Source organism: Carassius carassius, chromosome 4 (genome assembly GCF_963082965.1).
Source record: "Carassius carassius chromosome 4, fCarCar2.1, whole genome shotgun sequence".
Lineage (NCBI taxonomy): Eukaryota > Metazoa > Chordata > Actinopteri > Cypriniformes > Cyprinidae > Carassius > Carassius carassius.
This window is the reverse complement of record NC_081758.1, coordinates 20241135-20258265: the sequence shown is the minus strand read 5'-3', so window position 1 is coordinate 20258265 and position 17131 is coordinate 20241135. Positions and strand designations below refer to the sequence as shown.

The window sequence follows — 17131 nt, the reverse complement described above, 5'->3', positions numbered from 1 at the left end:
AACCGTTGCATTGCAAAAGACGCTGAAACAAGTCACAATTCCTGGAACTTAAACAGCGGCGCGCTCGGGTGAGAGCTCGGCCACAGCGGAACTCGTACACCTGCGCTTCGATGAAGCAGCCATCGTGAGTAGTGCAGCCGCAGCGTCACACAGCAGGCTTTAGATGGCAACACCGCTTTTGCCGCCGTCCAGCAGAGGGCAGACAAAGGTGCGTCGCTATCGCCTTATCCACCGGCGGAAGTGACTGGTAGTTCCTTTTTTTTTAGCATCATCAGTGTGGAGAATGCTAGTGAGACAGACGAACGAGTTCGCGCTGAATATGGAGCATTCCAAGCCTTCGCCACCTCTTCGTGAAGCTCAGGACGAAATGAGGCGGGCTTTGAGAAGTACACTCATCCGAAAGGGAAATACCATCCAGCCGGGAACGAGAGGGGGGGCGCTGGTGCAAACCACTCGCGGCCGAGACTCGTCGGGCCAACGCGAGCATTCGCCCCGGCTCCTTCTCGACGTCAGCTCGTCTGCTGGGCTTCTGAGCAGAAGGCGCGAGATCCTCTGAGCTCGCCCAGCCCTCACTGCCCGAAGCTAGCAGAGAGCGCGTGTCCTCTTCCCCCGACGCGGCCCTGAGATCGACTTCCTCGGACGACGCGCCGGCAAACAGCGGGCGCTGCCCACCGGGAAGCGATGCAGGGGGGGCCGGTGAAGCAGGGCGAACCGGCGAGCTCGGTTGAGCTGAAGACGGTTCCGGAATCAGCTGGAAGCGATGCTTTTACGGCGCCTCAGCGCAGCGGAGAATACAGGCTCAGAGAAAAAGGCCAGGCGAGTCCTCAGAGTCACCATGGCAACAGCTCGCAGTGGGGGCATCCGCCGTCAGCGAGCGTGAGCGCAGCATGATCTTCACCCAGGCAGGAGACACAGATGACGTACCGGTCTCCCTCGCTGAGTGGGGCTCTGACGAGCCGCAGGAAGGCATCTTAAAAAAGACGCGAGCTCTTTTACGAGTGTGTGTCGCAGGGCGAACACACACACACATAAAGAACAGCTAGATATAACAGAATTGAAAGGATATAGGCGCCAGATAGCGCAGCAGGAACGATAGTGGAAGGCGGCGATGCCAGCAGCTTCAGAATGGCTCGTCCTGCTGATATGCTTTCTCAGACGGCGCTTGCTTCCTCCGTGATCCAGCGATGCGTGAGCTTCGCTGAAGAGATGAAAAATCAGGTGAGTCAGCCTTTTCGAGCTCCTTTTATAGGTTGGGCCACACCCGTTTCGGCGGGAAGTGGCAAGAAGGGCGCGTTGTTGCATCAGCCTGCGCTCGATAGGCTGTGCAGTTGCCGCAGAACAAGCCAATGAGCGGACGAGCCGTCTCGCCTATGGCTGTGTACTGCTGCAAATGCGCGTTACAAAAATACAAAATTAAGGATAATTTTTTGCTTCAGTATTTCGTGAAAAGAGACTTTTCCCGTAGCGTCTTAGCTAAAACGCAGTACGAGAGAGCTCTCGTAAGAGAACCCTGATCTTATCCTATAGACCAGTTTTTACCTTTGCCTTGTTCAGGTATTAATGATTGTGATCATCCAGTCCTTTTTCATTTCTAAAAGTCCCCTCACATGACCCCATTTACTTGGTTGCAGTTTTCCTGAAATCTTTATGTATCAGTTATACATGGTTGTTACGTCTGTGTGAAATGTTGAAATGGCACTTCCATTACAGCTGGAAAATGATTTGTGTTTCTTTCTAACAGAGGGCTTTTCAGGTCAAGAGGAACCGAATTATATTAATATGAAATGGAGTAATCATTTCACACTGTTATACTTGAACAATTTTCTGACAAAAGCAGTTTTTCACCTTTTGTTTTCTGGTTACCATTTGTGATGAGTCATTCCCAGAAGGAGAGTGTTTACAGATGTTTGCCTTTTCTTTATCTGTAGTTTGGGAGAACACCTCTTCACCTGGCAGCTAGTAACGGTGGTCTGGAGGTGGTGCGTCATCTCTGTGTCACAGGAGCCAACACTGAAGCCATCACTAACGTAAGTTAAAGGGGTTTTGAGGTGAATAACATGATTTGTAACAGTATCATGACTGTTTTTGTCAGTGAGAGTTTTCCTTTTTTTATAACGAAATAAAACATTTATTCAGCAAAGATACATTAAATTGAACAAATGTGACAATAAAGACAATTTAGAATGTTACAAAGATTTCTATTTTTATTAGTGGTGGGCCGTTATCGGGGTTAACGTGCTGCGTTAACGTGAGACTCTTATCGGGCGATAAAGAAAATATCGCCGTTAATCTATTCTCAAAGTTGGGTTGGAAGCTGGGTCTATACTAAGCAAGCTATGATGACTTTCACCTTGATATTTTATATAACCGACTGGCTGAGGCCAGCCTAAAAAGATGCTCTGGACAGTTGACGGGCCACTGCTGCGCATCGTCACGAAAGTTTATCTTTTTCACGTGTTTTTAAGCCTTACCGCTTGTAGATTTAAACATTAAAGCATCCAAACACAAGACGCGGAAAAGCTGAACAGAGTAGCTGGTTACTCGCACGCTGTGTTCGGTGAGAGAGAGCCGCGTATCAAGGACAGCGACACTGAACCGAGCTCTCTTCTGAGAAGTTCTCCTCGAAGTCCCTCCTGCACCTGAACGAACAAATACAAATTGCACTTTGAACAAACAAAAAGATGTGAAAGAGCCCAATTCAGTACTCGCGGTGTTCTGGTGTTCAGGACTCACGCAGAGAAAGGCGTCTCAAAACACTTGAACACCGAATTTGCTTATTTTTGCTTTTGTGCCGACAAATACATACAAAATATGTCAAAATATCCACCTTGGAAATTATGCTCGAAAAAACTGTCATCTTCTTTCTTATTTTTTAAGTGAAAGTAAACAGTTGAGGAAAAAAATGGGATGTGTATTATATTAGATGCGTTCATCGTCTCTTAAAGTGACCGCGCCTAATTTAGCTTCTAGCTGCTGTAATGTTAATCCAAGAAAATGAAAATGAAAATCACTCACTGCTCTTGACTGAATTACTTTGTAGTTTTAACAGTCAAACCAAAAATTATTCAGACACCAGATATAATTTTTGATATATATAGCAAAAGTGTAATAATGTGAGAAATGTTGAAGGTGTCTGAATAAATGTAGGTTTGATTGTATATTTCATTTTTACATTGAAGACTATCCAGTGCTATTTTACATGTAATTATTTGGTTTCTGTACCTTGACACCTACAAACTTGAAAAAAACTTAAACATTGTGTAAATAGCACAAATAAATAAAAATAAACGAACATACAAATTAAACAGTTTCAAACAGGGCCCACTGGTACAACCCTCACCGGGTCCCCGCTGACCCCAGCTATGGCCCTGCTCACGCCTGTTTCACATATACTCAGTCTGCAGTGCGTATGCAGTCCGTGTGCGTTACGTATGTGGTGAAGCACGGACTCAATGTGCTTTCACACAAGACGCGTTTGCAGTTCGCTACTCAGTACGTAAACGATCGCTGCACTGCTGCAGCACACACTCCTGGAACACAACTGGAATCCGTTTACATGGGTGCGTAAAAAAATATGTAACGAATATGCACTGCAGACGGAGTATGTGTGAAACAGGCGTAAGGTTGTTTGCACCTTGTGCAATGTGGAATTAGTTTACAGATTTTCAAGCACTTTGTGATGCATTTTGGAAACAGGAGATGAGCCCCTTTTCTAATGCACCACCTAGCTTGATAAACCCCTTCTCAAAGACTTACTGTTTGTCAATTTTATTTGGGTAACACACATATCCTGAATGCCTTCGGCAGAATTCGATTGAGCCATTTTAATCTAGATTAATTTTAAGATTAATAAAGATCAAAGTGAGATTAATCTAGATTAAAAAAAATTAGTCTATGCCCACCTCTAATTTTTATTTACATTTATGCATTTAGCAGACTCTTTTATACAATGCGACTTACAGTGCATTCAGGCTATAATTATTTTATTTACCAGTATATGCGTTCCCTAGATATAAGAGGTCTGTCTACACCTCTTTATCTATTTCATATAAATGCTGCTCTTTTGAACTTTCAATTCATCAAAGAATCCTGAAAGAATTTTTCACAAAACCATTAAGCAGCTGTTTTGAACATGGATCATGTGGCACTAAAGTTTTTTTATCATGTGTTTTTAGTTTTTCACAATATTAATGTTTTTGCTTTATTTTGATTAAAAATAAAATTTGTACCTACCCCAAACTTTTTAATGAAATGGTATATGCTGCTAGGTCACTTTATAAATATTTGCATATATTAGAATATATATACATTGTACAGTCGTGCCCAAAAGTTTTGAGAATTACATAAATATTAGTTTTCAAAAAGTTTGCTGCTAAACTGCTTTTAGATCTTTGTTTCAGTTGTTTCTGTGATGTACTGAAATATAATTACAAGCACTTCATACGTTTCAAAGGCTTTTATCGACAATTACATGACATTTATGCCAAGAGTCAGTATTTGCTGTGTTGGCCCTTCTTTTTCAGGACCTCTGCAATTCGACTGGGCATGCTCTCAATCAACTTCTGGGCCAAATCCTGACTGATAGTAACTCATTCTTTCATAATCACTTCTTGGAGTTTGTCAGAATTAGTGGGTTTTTGTTTGTCCACCCGCCTCTTGAGGATTGACCACAAGTTCTCAATGGGATTAAGATCTGGGGAGTTTCCAGTCCATGGACCCAAAATTTCAACATTCTGGTCCCAGAGCCACTTAGTTATCACTTTTGCCTTATGGCACGGTGCTCCATCGTGCTGGAAAATGCATTGTTCTTCACCAAACTGTTGTTGGATTGTTGGAAGAAGTTGCTGTTGGAGGGTGTTTTGGTACCATTCTTTATTCATGGCTGTGTTTTTGGGCAGAATTGTGAGTGAGCCCACTCCCTTGGATGAGAAGCAACCCCTACACATGAATGGTGTCAGGATGCTTTACTGTTGGCATGACACAGGACTGATAGTAGCGCTCACCTTTTCTTCTCCGGACAAGCCTTTTTCCAGATGCCCCAAACAATCGGAAAGGGGCTTCATCTGAGAATATGACTTTGCCCCAGTCCTCAGCAGTCCATTCACTATACTTTCTGCAGAAGATCAATCTGTCCCTGATGTTTTTTTGGAGAGAAGTGGCTTCTTTGCTCTCCTTCTTGACACCAGGCCATCTTCCAGAAGTCTTGGCCTCACTGTGCATGCAGATGCGCTCACACCTGCCTGCTGCCATTCCTGAGCAAGCTCTGCACTGGTGGCACTCCGATCCCGCAGCTGAATCCTCTTTAGGAGACGATCCTGGCGCTTGCTGGACTTTCTTGGACGCCCTGAAGCCTTCTTTACAAGAATTGAACCTCTTTCCTTGAAGTTCTTGATGATCCTATAAATTGTTGATTTAGGTGCAATCTTAGTAGCCACAATATCCTTGCCTGTGAAGCCATTTTTATGCAACGCAATGATGGCTGCACGCGTTTCTTTGCAGGTCACCATGGTTAACAATGGAAAAACAATGATTTCAAGCATCACCCTCCTTTTAACATGTCAAGTCTGCCATTCTAACCCAATCAGCCTGACATAATGATCTCCAGCCTTGTGCTGGTCAACATTCTCACCTGAGTTAACAAGACGATTACTGAAATGATCTCAGCAGGTCCTTTAATGACAGCAATGAAATGCAGTGGAAAGGTTTTTTTGGGGATTAAGTTAATTTTCATGGCAAAGAAGGACTATACAATTCATCTGATCACTCTTCATAACATTCTGGAGTATATGAAAATTGCTATTATAAAAACTTAAGCAGCAACTTTTCCAATTTCAAATATTTATGTAATTCTCAAAACACTTGGCCACGACTGTATATATATATATAATATATATATATATATATATATATATATATATTGTATAGAGAGAGAGAGAGAGAGAGAGAGAGAGAGAGAATGGTAACATTTTCCACATGCTCCCCAAAGCTTTTTGTTGATTAGTTTGGCTGCTGTCTTCGTTTTATGTTAGATATTGAAATGTAGCTCTAATGAGCCGATGTCCTGCCCTCTTAGCACATTAATCAAATTGCAGCCTCTTTATCTCTTTAAATAAGTGTTCATTAATCATTCACGACAGCCTAGATTACCATTCTGTCCTTAATCCTTCATCTTTCAGTCAGCTGTGCCTTGTTTCATAAAGTGGCTCTTCCTCAGAAAGTGTGTTGTTATGTGATTGTGTGGGTGTCCCTCCTTTGGATGACCGATTTCTAACCTGACTCATTCTGAGTCTTAATGTGATCGTCAGGACATATCTGTCTGTTATTTGTTCACCTCTTTTTATCTGTAATATAATGATGTGCCTTCTCCATTAAGTTACCAGCCTGGTGCATTAAAATGCTCTTTCCAGAATGAAGCTTATTAATGAAAAAGTGCCAGTGGAGAATCATTGTTTCACTTTCAGCACCAGTGAAGGACAACAGGCCAAACCGACTCATCCCAAACAATGTACGTTTTCAATCAATAACCCCCACATCGCTCCTCTCGGCTGGCCTACATGCCCCTCGCTCACACTCCTTGCCTCAACACAATCTCAAAGCTCTCCTCCTCAGTGTTAATATTGTATAGTGGCTGATGCACAATACATGTTACAGCACGCGGGAATTTTGAGAATCCATAATTCATTGCCAGAGGCGTATGGGTCGGCGGGCTTGAGAAGAAAAAAAATGGCTTCCACATATAGGATGCCATTGATTCATGTGGTCTTCACACTTTATATGTAATTGTTTTTTTTAATCTTAATATATTTTTAGAATGTAATTTATTCCTGCGTTAGCAAAGCTGATTTTCAGCATCATTACTCCAGTCTTCAGTGACACATGATCCTTCAAATATTATTCTAATATGCTGATTTGCTCAATAAACATTTATTGTTATCAATGTTGAAAACAGTTGTGCTGCTTAATATTTTTGTGGAAATGGTCAGACATTTTTTTAAAGATTCTTTGATGAATAGAAAATTCAAAAGAACAGCATTTTGATCTAGAAATAGTTTGTACTATTATAAATGTCTTTACTGTCCCCTTTAATCAAAATAATGTGTTCTTACTGAATAAAAGTATTTATCTCTTTCACAAAAAAATTAAAATAATAATAATAAAATCTACTGTCTACTATGCCATCTCTTTCAGACAGCTATCATATATTTTTCATGTTTCCCTTTCCAATATGATAATGACAATAATGACGTAGTCTCAATGTGTCAAACAAACACTCGATTTTTAGGCATCTTTAATCATTGGGAGACAACCAGAAATCAGTAAAATGAATGCTAGCACATCCTCATGGGGACACGTGGTATGAGCTGGAGGTGAGCAGGCAGACACAAAAAGAGTCTGTGTATAAGAAAATGGGCTGTTTTGCAGTCATATCTCATAAAGCCTAATTGGCAGGAAAGCTTTGTGTTCAGTCAAAACACGTTAGATAAGAGTAATTACAGTGCAGCAAAGCTCTCCCATTACTATCCTTTTCATGGGTGCTTTAACACCTCTGCTGCATTCACCACATCCACTTTCACTCTAGTCTGCGTGGGGCTCTCTTTCAGAGGGAGGCTGGTTAATTTGTCCCTGTCGGTTTGAGGAGGAACACAGCTGTTTCGGGTTGTGTGTTTTGCTTGTGCTTGTGGCCCCAGGTGTTAGGTGTGGGTTTGTGTTGCTATGTGTGAGATTGTGTGTGTGTATTCTGAGGTGTTAAATCATTCATGGTTTCGGTCGAGGGCTGTGACTGTGGTGGGCTTTGGGTAAATAGATTTTTTTCAGGTAACCAAGATTGCCTGAGGTTTATGTACAGAGTTTATACGTTTTTGTTTCCTGATGCTGTCTTTAAGTTTGTATATTTTACAGCATTTTTGCATATGATTTTTCTGTGAAATATACTTTCTTCAGGCTGGCCTTCTCTGATAGTTATTCCCCTTCACAGCTGGTGTCTCTTATTGCTGATTTCACAATCACACATGTGCTGCCGTCACAGCCTCCTGGGACGCTCCTACGTGCGTCATTTTGGTTGTAATGAAATGAACACAGATTTCTATTTCTTTCTTTTTTTCCACTTCAAGTCAAATACAAAAACTTTTTTTTTAATGATTGTGAAACAAGACAGCAAAGGAGGAGCATTGGTTGTGTAAATGTGTTCATTACATATTTTATCATTCGAGTGCTGCCACGTAAAATGATAGGAACTGTAGATTGGTTGGTTCTCATTAACTGACTTAAATGAGTACCACTTTCCAGGGGGTTGCTGGATCATCTGGGGTTTAACCCATTAGTGCCATATAATGGAAGCAAAGCTTCCAGTTAATTAGGATTTTTAATTTGATGACTAATACTGAGGTCTGAATAATATAGATATACACTGGTGTTCAGTGGTTTGAACCCAGTAAGGAATTTTATTTATTTATTGAAAGAAATGAATATTAATTATTCAGAAAGGCCACATTAAAGGGTTAGTTCTCCCAAAACTTATATGACACCCTCAAGGCATACTAGGTGTATATGACTTTCTTCTTTCAGACGAATCCAATCATCCAAAAGTTAAAATTTGTCTTTGATCTTTCAAGCTGTTTGATGGCACTCAGCGGGTGTTGCAGTGCATCAGTCCAAAAGAAGTGAAAAAAGAAGCACCCATCCTTAATAAAAAGGGTTTCACACAACTCCAAGGGTCGAACAAAGGCCTACTGTAGTAAACCGATGCGTTTTCGTTAGAAATATATCCATATAATAATTGTATTCTAGCTTGCACCAACAGTTGTACACTGAAGCAGCTCCGGGCGGATGACGTATGGGGTCAGCGTTGCTTATGGAGTCTCGTGAAAACCATTGTTTGTTTACAGGAACAAAGGAAGCAAAGTTCCCTTACTTTAGCAAATGAAAACCAGTCTCCTTTTAGCTTATATCGAAATCTTCTGACATTCTTCTTTACAAATCCTCATTTTGTGCTTCATATTAGATTAAAGTGGTTAAAACGTTTTGAATATGGATATTTTTCTTACAAAAATGCATCAATTCATTACTGGAGGCATTTGTTCTCCTCCTGGAGCTGTGTGAAACACATTTTGTTTTATGGATGGGTGCTTCTTATTTCACTTCTTTTGGACTGATGCACTGCAAAACCCGCTAAATGCCATTAAACAGCTTGAAAGATCAAAGACAATTTTTATGCAAGTCATATGCCTAGGATGCCTTGAGGGTGAGTAATTTATGGGCTAATTTTCATTTTTTGGTAAAGTTCCCTTTAAACTGATCAAAAATCACAGTATTGATGTTGTAAACAAAAAAAAAAAGTACTTTGTAGTCATCAAAGAATCTTGAAAAAAAATAATTCTGTCATGGTTTCCACAAAACAAACAAACCAAAAACATTGATAATAAGAAATGTTTTGAGCACCAGCATATTAGAATTTCTTAAGGATGATTTGACACTAAAGACTGAAAAAGCTTTTTTCATCACAGGTATAAATGTACATTTTAAAATATATTAGGATAGAAGACACTTTAAATTGTTTAAATTGTAATGTTTGGGGGGTGTGGAAACACCAAGTGAAGTTGCAATTTTTGTGTCAGTGGATATGTTCTAGGAGCCAGGACATATTTTATTCTGTGGTGTAAGTGACTTCACCTGAACAGTATCATGCTACATGGGCTTCTAGCAGCTGAAGAGACATTTTCCATGGGCGGAACAGACAGATGGCAGCAGAAGTGAGAGGGGGTGGGTGATCAGTTATCAGGAAAATATTACCAATAAGGGCCACAGTCAGGTGGAATGAAATCGCAAATTGCAAATGAGTGAAACACTGTGTGCCAGGATGCCACACTTGTTCTGACTTACTATTTTTTGGAGTGATAATTAAATTTTTTTGTGGTGTCTTTTACATGCATTCATTTTGTATATACAATCATCTGATTTGTCTTGAAGGCAGCATTAGACCTGTCATTAATTTCAGCCATAATCATCACTGTACCCGCTGTTGTAATGTACTGTGAGTCACGCTGTTGAGCTGTTAGGTGAAATTCTCTCTCTTCTTTCTTTCTCACTTTTCCTTGTTAGCTTATCACTTTCTCTTTTACACCCCTACCCTGCAAACTCACTCACTCTCTCTCTCTCTCTCTGTCTCTCTCTCTCTCTCTCTTTCTCTCTCTCTCTCTCTCTATATATATATATATATATATATAGAGAGAGAGAGAGAGAGAGAGAGAGAGAGAGAGAGAGACGGAGAGAGAGAGTCTCTATCTATCAGAGCTTTATTAGTGCTGTGGTCTGGTAAGACTGAGCAGATGAAAGGCTGACAGACTTTTATTTATCTAGCTTTACTCATTCATATGTGTTACTGGATTGCCTGCAATGTTCTATAAGCTGCAGTTTATCCATCTCTGTCATTGTCTCTTGCAGGATGGAAAGACAGCGGAGGATCTCGCGATTGCAGAGCAGCAGGAGCATGTAGCAGTGCTGCTGGCCAAGCTGAAAAAGGTGTGAGTCTTTGGATATTATTCATCTCTCTGAGACTCAAGTGACATTCATTTGCATCACATGAATGCTTTGGTAGGGTTGATGAGGTCCTTGTTGTATTTTATATGACACCTGCAAGAGATTCAGTTTTACTCAACAGTCACTCTCATCCCTCTGGAATGTATGCTGATTTTGATAATTTTAAAATAAATGTTTAGCTTTCAGAACATTTTTTTTTTTAACCATTGATCTGCTATTGGTGATACTGGGTAACCCCCATTGGTCGAAAATCACAGTTTGTCAAATGTTGCAAAATCCATATGGAAAAAATGCATGGGGAAAATACTCTCTGAACCAAGACTGCTGAAAAAGTGTACAGGCACTGTTGTACTGTATAGTGTCATGTTCTTATTATGATTTCTTGGACATATAGTTTTCTTTAAACTACCTTGGAATGATATGTAAATATGATGGTAAAATTATATTGAAGTCAATCATTGCAGTGGCATTTATCATAACTGAAGCTTGAAGCCTCTCCTAATTAATCTTACTATAATCACCAATGGCGTTTTGAAGCTCTATGTAGTCCTTTATTTTGACGAAAACATTTTCAAGGTGACTTAAAATAAATGGTTTTCCATATGCTAAGATATTTCAGACACATTTAATTTGACTTTTAGTCTGCATAAGTTTCTTTTGAATCTTGGTCTTTTTAATGCTCCAGTCACTCGGATTTGATCAGATGTTCAGATGGTTTATCTAATAACCACAGGCTTGACTGAAGATTTTGAAAGTCTTTTAATTTGACAGTCACATATATTATTTATATATATGGCATTCAGCGTCTTGCTGTTTGCATCAAAAAGTGGAATATGCTCAGCTGGAAGACTGACTATTAAGAGCCTATAAATTACACTCATTAGGATGAACTGAACATTCTCAGACACTTAACCATTATGTCGTTGGTCTAGAAGTCATATTGTAATGCCACTGGGTTGTGTTAATTGATATGCCCTTTGTAACTGGTCTTACAGGACAACCATAAGAGTATTTACATCCAGCAGCTGCGGCCTACACAGACCCTCCAACCTCGCATCAAACTCAAGCTGTTCGGCCACTCGGGAGCAGGGAAGAACACTCTGGTGGAGTCTTTGAAGTGTGGCATTTTGCGGAGTTTCTTCAGGAGGAGGAGGACCAGGTTGAACAACCCTGTCCGGCACCCAGCCTCACCTGTCACCTCCAAACCAGCAGGTAGGGTGATGTGTTTTCCTTCATCTTCAGAAAACCTGAAAATGAAAGGAATTGTTCATCCAAGATATAGATTAATTTATTTCTTCATCAGAACAGATCTGGAGAAATTAAGCAGTACAACACTTGCACACCAATAGATCCTCTGCTGTGAATGGGTGCCGTCAGAATGAGAGTCCAAACTGCTGATAAATATATCAGTAATTCACAATTACCGTCTTGTGAAGTGAACAGCTGCATGTTTGTAATTGTTGACCAAAATACCAGCCCATAATCCATAATGCTTCCTCCAGTGAAAATCCATCCCCCTCCTCTCACATCAAAATCAACCTGTAACTTGTACTTGTTACTTGTAAACGGTGATTGATCTGTGCATATTTCTCTCTTGATTCAAACGAGACAACTTTTTCATTGGAGAAAGCAGTGGTTTTAAATTTCAAAATGTCTTGATGGATTTATCACAAACACACAGCTTTTCGTTTCGTTTCGTTGGTGGACTGGTGTCATATGGATTGTGGATTACTTTTGATGTTTTTATCGGCTGTTTGGATTTTTTTTCTGACGACACCTATTCACTGCAGAGGATCCAATGGTGAGCAAGTGATGTGAAGCTAAATTTCTCCAGATCTGTTCTGATGAACAAACTAACTCTTCTACATCTTAGATGGCTCGAGGGTGAGGACATTTACAGCAAATTGTAACTTTTGGGTGAAACTTGGAGTATAGAGCTTTTTGTGGGCCAACTTTGTTCACTTTCCTCACTCATTCCCCGATTAACACACACGTCATATAGCGCTATCCTTGGAAGGCGCAATCACATCAATGTAATATGTTACACACGAAGCTAACATTTTTCTCAGAAATACTGCCACAGCCAAATTGAGGAAGTCTTCTCTGGTTTTGTGTGAGAAAAGTATTTAGAAAGAACCAAAGCTCAGTGGAAAGCGTTGATTGTGCGAGACATATGCAGCACTGCGTGACTAACACTTTTGCAAGGTATAAAAAAGAGTTTGAGTCATCTGACTCTCTCGTGTTATTTGTAACTAAAATGGCTCTTAGCACTTCTTTGTTTTTTGGAGGGGAATAATTTTTTTTTCCTGCTGAACTATTTTAATTATATATATATGTGTGTGTGTGTGTGTGTGTGTGTGTGTGTGTGTGTGTGTGTGTGTGTGTGTGTGTGTGTGTGTGTGTGTGTGTGTGTGTGTGTGTGTGTGTGTGTGTTTGTTTGGTGATAGTGGCTCATCTCTTGTGGATTTTTTTTTTAACATGCAATCTTTGCCAGCCCATATCTTTAACCATACTATGCAGATAATTATTATTATTTTTTTTATCTTGTGTATGTTTTATTAATAATATTATTAGAATTAGTATTATTATTTCAGAAAGGGGGGAACCTTTACTAAATCTGTATTTTTCTGTCAACACTGGGAAAGCTGGAATCAGGCCTTTAGCAAAGAGCTCCCCCATGTTGTGGGTTTCCACATTTTATGAAATTATTTTGAACAGCTTATTTCATTTCATTTTATAAACCCCCAAACAATTTATATTCATTATCCTTTAGTTACAAATATGTCCTTATTGTATTTATTGTTATCAATTGTTAAAAGCCCATCTAATTTGCAGTCTTTCGTTTTGCTTCTTTGTTTGTGTGTAGTGTCTGTCAGCATCTCTAACCTGTACCCAGGCTGTGAGAATGTAAGTGTGCGGAGCCGCAGTATGATGTTTGAGCCCAGTTTGACTAAAGGAGTGCTGGAGGTCTTTAGTCCTGTTCACAACCCTCTCTCCACGGCTGACGACACTGCCACCAAAGCCATCGACATCCAGAACGCCAATGTCAATGGTAAAAGAGTGCTTTATAATAGATCTCTCTCAAAAAATAGGGTTAGTTAGTTTTAATATACAGTTTTTAATAATATAGTTTTTATATTATTTAATCATCTATATACATTTCTTTTTATTTTCTTATAATTTTCTTATTCTTTTCTTATTATTACACCAAGCTTTTGAATGATATCGTGTATGTTTGTTTTATTTTATGCATTGTATTATGTAATCATTTTCAGGTGTGGGAGACTTCAGTATATGGGAGTTCTCTGGGAATCCCGTCTACTACTGCTCATATGATTACTTTGCTGCGAACGACGCCACAGCCATTCATCTGGTCTTATTCAGCCTGGAGGAGCCTTACGAGACTCAACTGAACCAGGTCACGTTCTGGCTCAACTGCCTGAAGGCTCTCACGCTGCCAGAGGACAACATCGGTATGTGCTTGTGTGTGTCTCCTGAGACTACAGTGTGCAATGTATGGATTTTTTTTCTCCTTTGTAGAGAGCTTTCCATTACAATAATTACAGGGATCTGTAAAAATCTGTGATTGAGAGGTCTAGAGAGCAGTCAAATAATTTCTCTGTGTGGAAATGAATATTTTTTTACTTGGTTACTATAGCAATAGTCATTTATTTATTCATTCATTTATTCATTTTTACCAAATAATTGACTTGGTGTTTTTCATGAAAGTCATGCAATTACACCTTAACTTTTCTGCATTTCTTAATTAATTATAATTCATCGGTCTCTGCACCTTTTTTCACCATACTGTTGAAATTGTCATTTCTATAATGATTGAAATGAACATTTACTAACATGATAGTTAGTTACCCACAGCTCTGTTACTGTGAAAGTGCAGCATTCAATTGTTTAATTAATTAATTACATGATATCACATTATTGTGGCAGACAAGTAAAGTATTAAATAGACATCACAAAGTATGGCTTTATAATTAAATATATTATGTATGCAATATACTGTTTAATTTCCGTGTCATTCAACACAAGTATATATTTGGCAAACATTTTTTTACGGTTGAGTTTGTCAGTCTATCTGAGGCCCGATCACACACAATGCATTCTCACATTCCATCTGCGCTTTTTTTGCTTAGTTTTTCTGTGCACATATATACTAGATGGATGTTTTGGCTGCTGCATCATGTCTTGCTGTTTTCACACCATGAGCACCATATATTTGTTCTCTGACAAGTTAAAAGCAGTTCTGCTTTTGAAAGCGTATTGTGACCCCTTGCTTTCCAGTTGCACTTGTTGTCAAGCTGTTTTTGAACCAATTTTACGATAGTTAGTTATTTTTTAAAACAATTAGAATAATTATTTGTACTAATTTAACAAGTTTAACTGACAGTTCTACAAAATAAATGAGCTAATGCATGCAGTTTTGTTCTATGTGTTAACTGTTCTCCATTCATTGTGCTTCATTAATGCTGTTTGTAGTTTTCTCATTCTTGTCTCTCTCAAACTCTCTCTGGTCATTTCAGCCTAGCTTGCCTTTGCTTTCACTGTAGTGATGGATCTGTGTAAGTACTGTATCATGCACATCCATAGTGCTATGGATAATTCCAAAAGAGACTTCATTAGAGGAATCTAGTACTTGGTCTATGGTTCTCAAATAGTTGAGTTGAAAGATGATGCACTGAGAGCAAAGATGTGAAGAATAGACAATAAGATTGCCTCTGTGTTGTATCCACAGCCTTTGGAGGGAAGATCAGGAATCCACTGCGTGTGGTCCTGGTGGCCACACATGCTGACATTGTGAATCTGCCTCGATCTTTTGGGGGAGAATTCAGCTATGACAAGGAGAGATCCCTACTTAGGGAAGTCAGAAACAGGTGATTAAATTAATATAAATTTCGTAGGACTGATCAGATAATACAGATTAAAGTGATTTGATGGAAAAATACAATCTTAAGCCGCTACTCCACTTTGATCTTGGTTTGTGTCTTTCTGATTATAATGCCATTTTTTCTCTCAGGTTTGGGAATGATCTGCACATTGCTGAGAAGCTCTTTGTCATGGATGCAGGAGCGTCCAACTCCAAAGACATGAAGCTGCTGAGAAACCTTCTGTTGGAGCTTCGCAACACCATCATATCTGTACGATCAGTCTACTACACATCCCCGCACTTTATCCGTTCAATGACCTAAATACAGTATATACATTTAATGACCTGAAACACTCACTTTTCTGATTCTGTTCCGAGTCTGATCTCTATAATAAAGCTCTCTTCTTCTCTTTACCTTGTCAAATAACCAGCGCACACACACATGTGTTCTCTCTCCTAGAAATGCACAATATCAAACACTGACACTCAGATCTCTTGCTAACACATTCTTCTCATTCTCCTGCTACATCCCTCTCTCTCACTCATACACATACCTATACAGATTACTTTCTCAATCGCCGTTATATTGTGTCTGGATTTTTGTGTGTATAATGAAGGAAAATTACTATTCAAAGAAGTATACAGTAGTTTTTACATTTGTAATTTCTATAGCACAGTATCTTTGAGGTGTTCAAGGAGCCTGATTTTCATTTATCAGTGGAGGTTTCTAATGTAGCTCCTCCTACTTTCGGTTCAGTTATTTAGAAATGTAAAATCGCTTTTCTCTGTCTGTCGTTTTCACAGACCTGCAGGCCGATGACTCAGCTGGCAGAGAAGCTGTTGTCCACTCTGCCTTCCTGGAGGAAACTGAACGGGCCAAACCAGATGATGTCATGGCAACAGTTTGTTGTGGATGTGCAAGAACAAATCAACCCTCTAGCCAGCGAAGAGGATCTGCGGGAACTGGCTTCACAACTTCACACCATGGGAGAGGTGTGTGTGTGTGTGTGTGTGTGTGTGTGTGTGTGGGTGGCCCAGTGAAGGTGTGAGAGTGTGTGTGTGTTTGTGTGTGATGATGAGCAGATGTATAAATATGTATGCAAATGCATGAATTATGGGCATATTTCTATGGGTATAGTATAAGTGTGATTGAAGTAGTTGCAGGGTATCATTAATTAAAATAATTATTTTCATACATTCTGCTATAAACGCCCCCGCTAATAATGCCACATCCATTACATCAAAACTACTCAAAATATACAATGCAGAACATCTACAAACATGTTTTTCATGTGAATTCGAATGAGTCGGTGGGTGTCAGCAACTGAAAAGGGGCCTTTTCAGTCTATTGACCACCCACAAGCATTGCAACAACAGCTTCACCGATAGAGAGAGCAGGTGAATGAGTAATTCTCATCAATACTAGTCATTTGTGTTTTCAGCAGCAACACTTAAACTCATTTAAGGGAATGTTTTGATGCTGATGGGCTGAAATGCCAAGCTGTGATTCAGCTTTATTAACATTTCCTTACATAAGATACTCTGTTTGTACTAGGGGCTTCAGCTCCCTTGTATTTAACCTCAGCCCTTTTAAAAATCTGTTATGTCATTTCTCTTCAAAGAATAATTCACATAAAAATAACAATTCACATCAGCCTGTGTGACTTATGTGAATCAAAATGAAAAATAGTGAAAATGCACTAAAAGTGCATG

At 39.6% G+C, this 17131-nt stretch overlaps 1 protein-coding gene across 2 annotated transcripts in view; it reads left to right on the top strand.

Annotated features, from left to right (window-relative positions):
* LOC132139415 (death-associated protein kinase 1-like) overlaps positions 1-17131 on the top strand; it is a 68566-nt gene that overhangs the window by 46837 nt on the left and 4598 nt on the right. For both annotated transcript variants that reach the window (XM_059547770.1, XM_059547762.1), the window contains exons 18-25: positions 1929-2027; positions 10441-10518; positions 11532-11748; positions 13403-13588; positions 13812-14009; positions 15287-15425; positions 15569-15689; positions 16223-16411. In XM_059547770.1, coding sequence (XP_059403753.1) covers positions 1929-2027; positions 10441-10518; positions 11532-11748; positions 13403-13588; positions 13812-14009; positions 15287-15425; positions 15569-15689; positions 16223-16411 — 1227 coding nt within the window. The remainder of the gene's footprint in view (positions 1-1928; positions 2028-10440; positions 10519-11531; positions 11749-13402; positions 13589-13811; positions 14010-15286; positions 15426-15568; positions 15690-16222; positions 16412-17131) is intronic.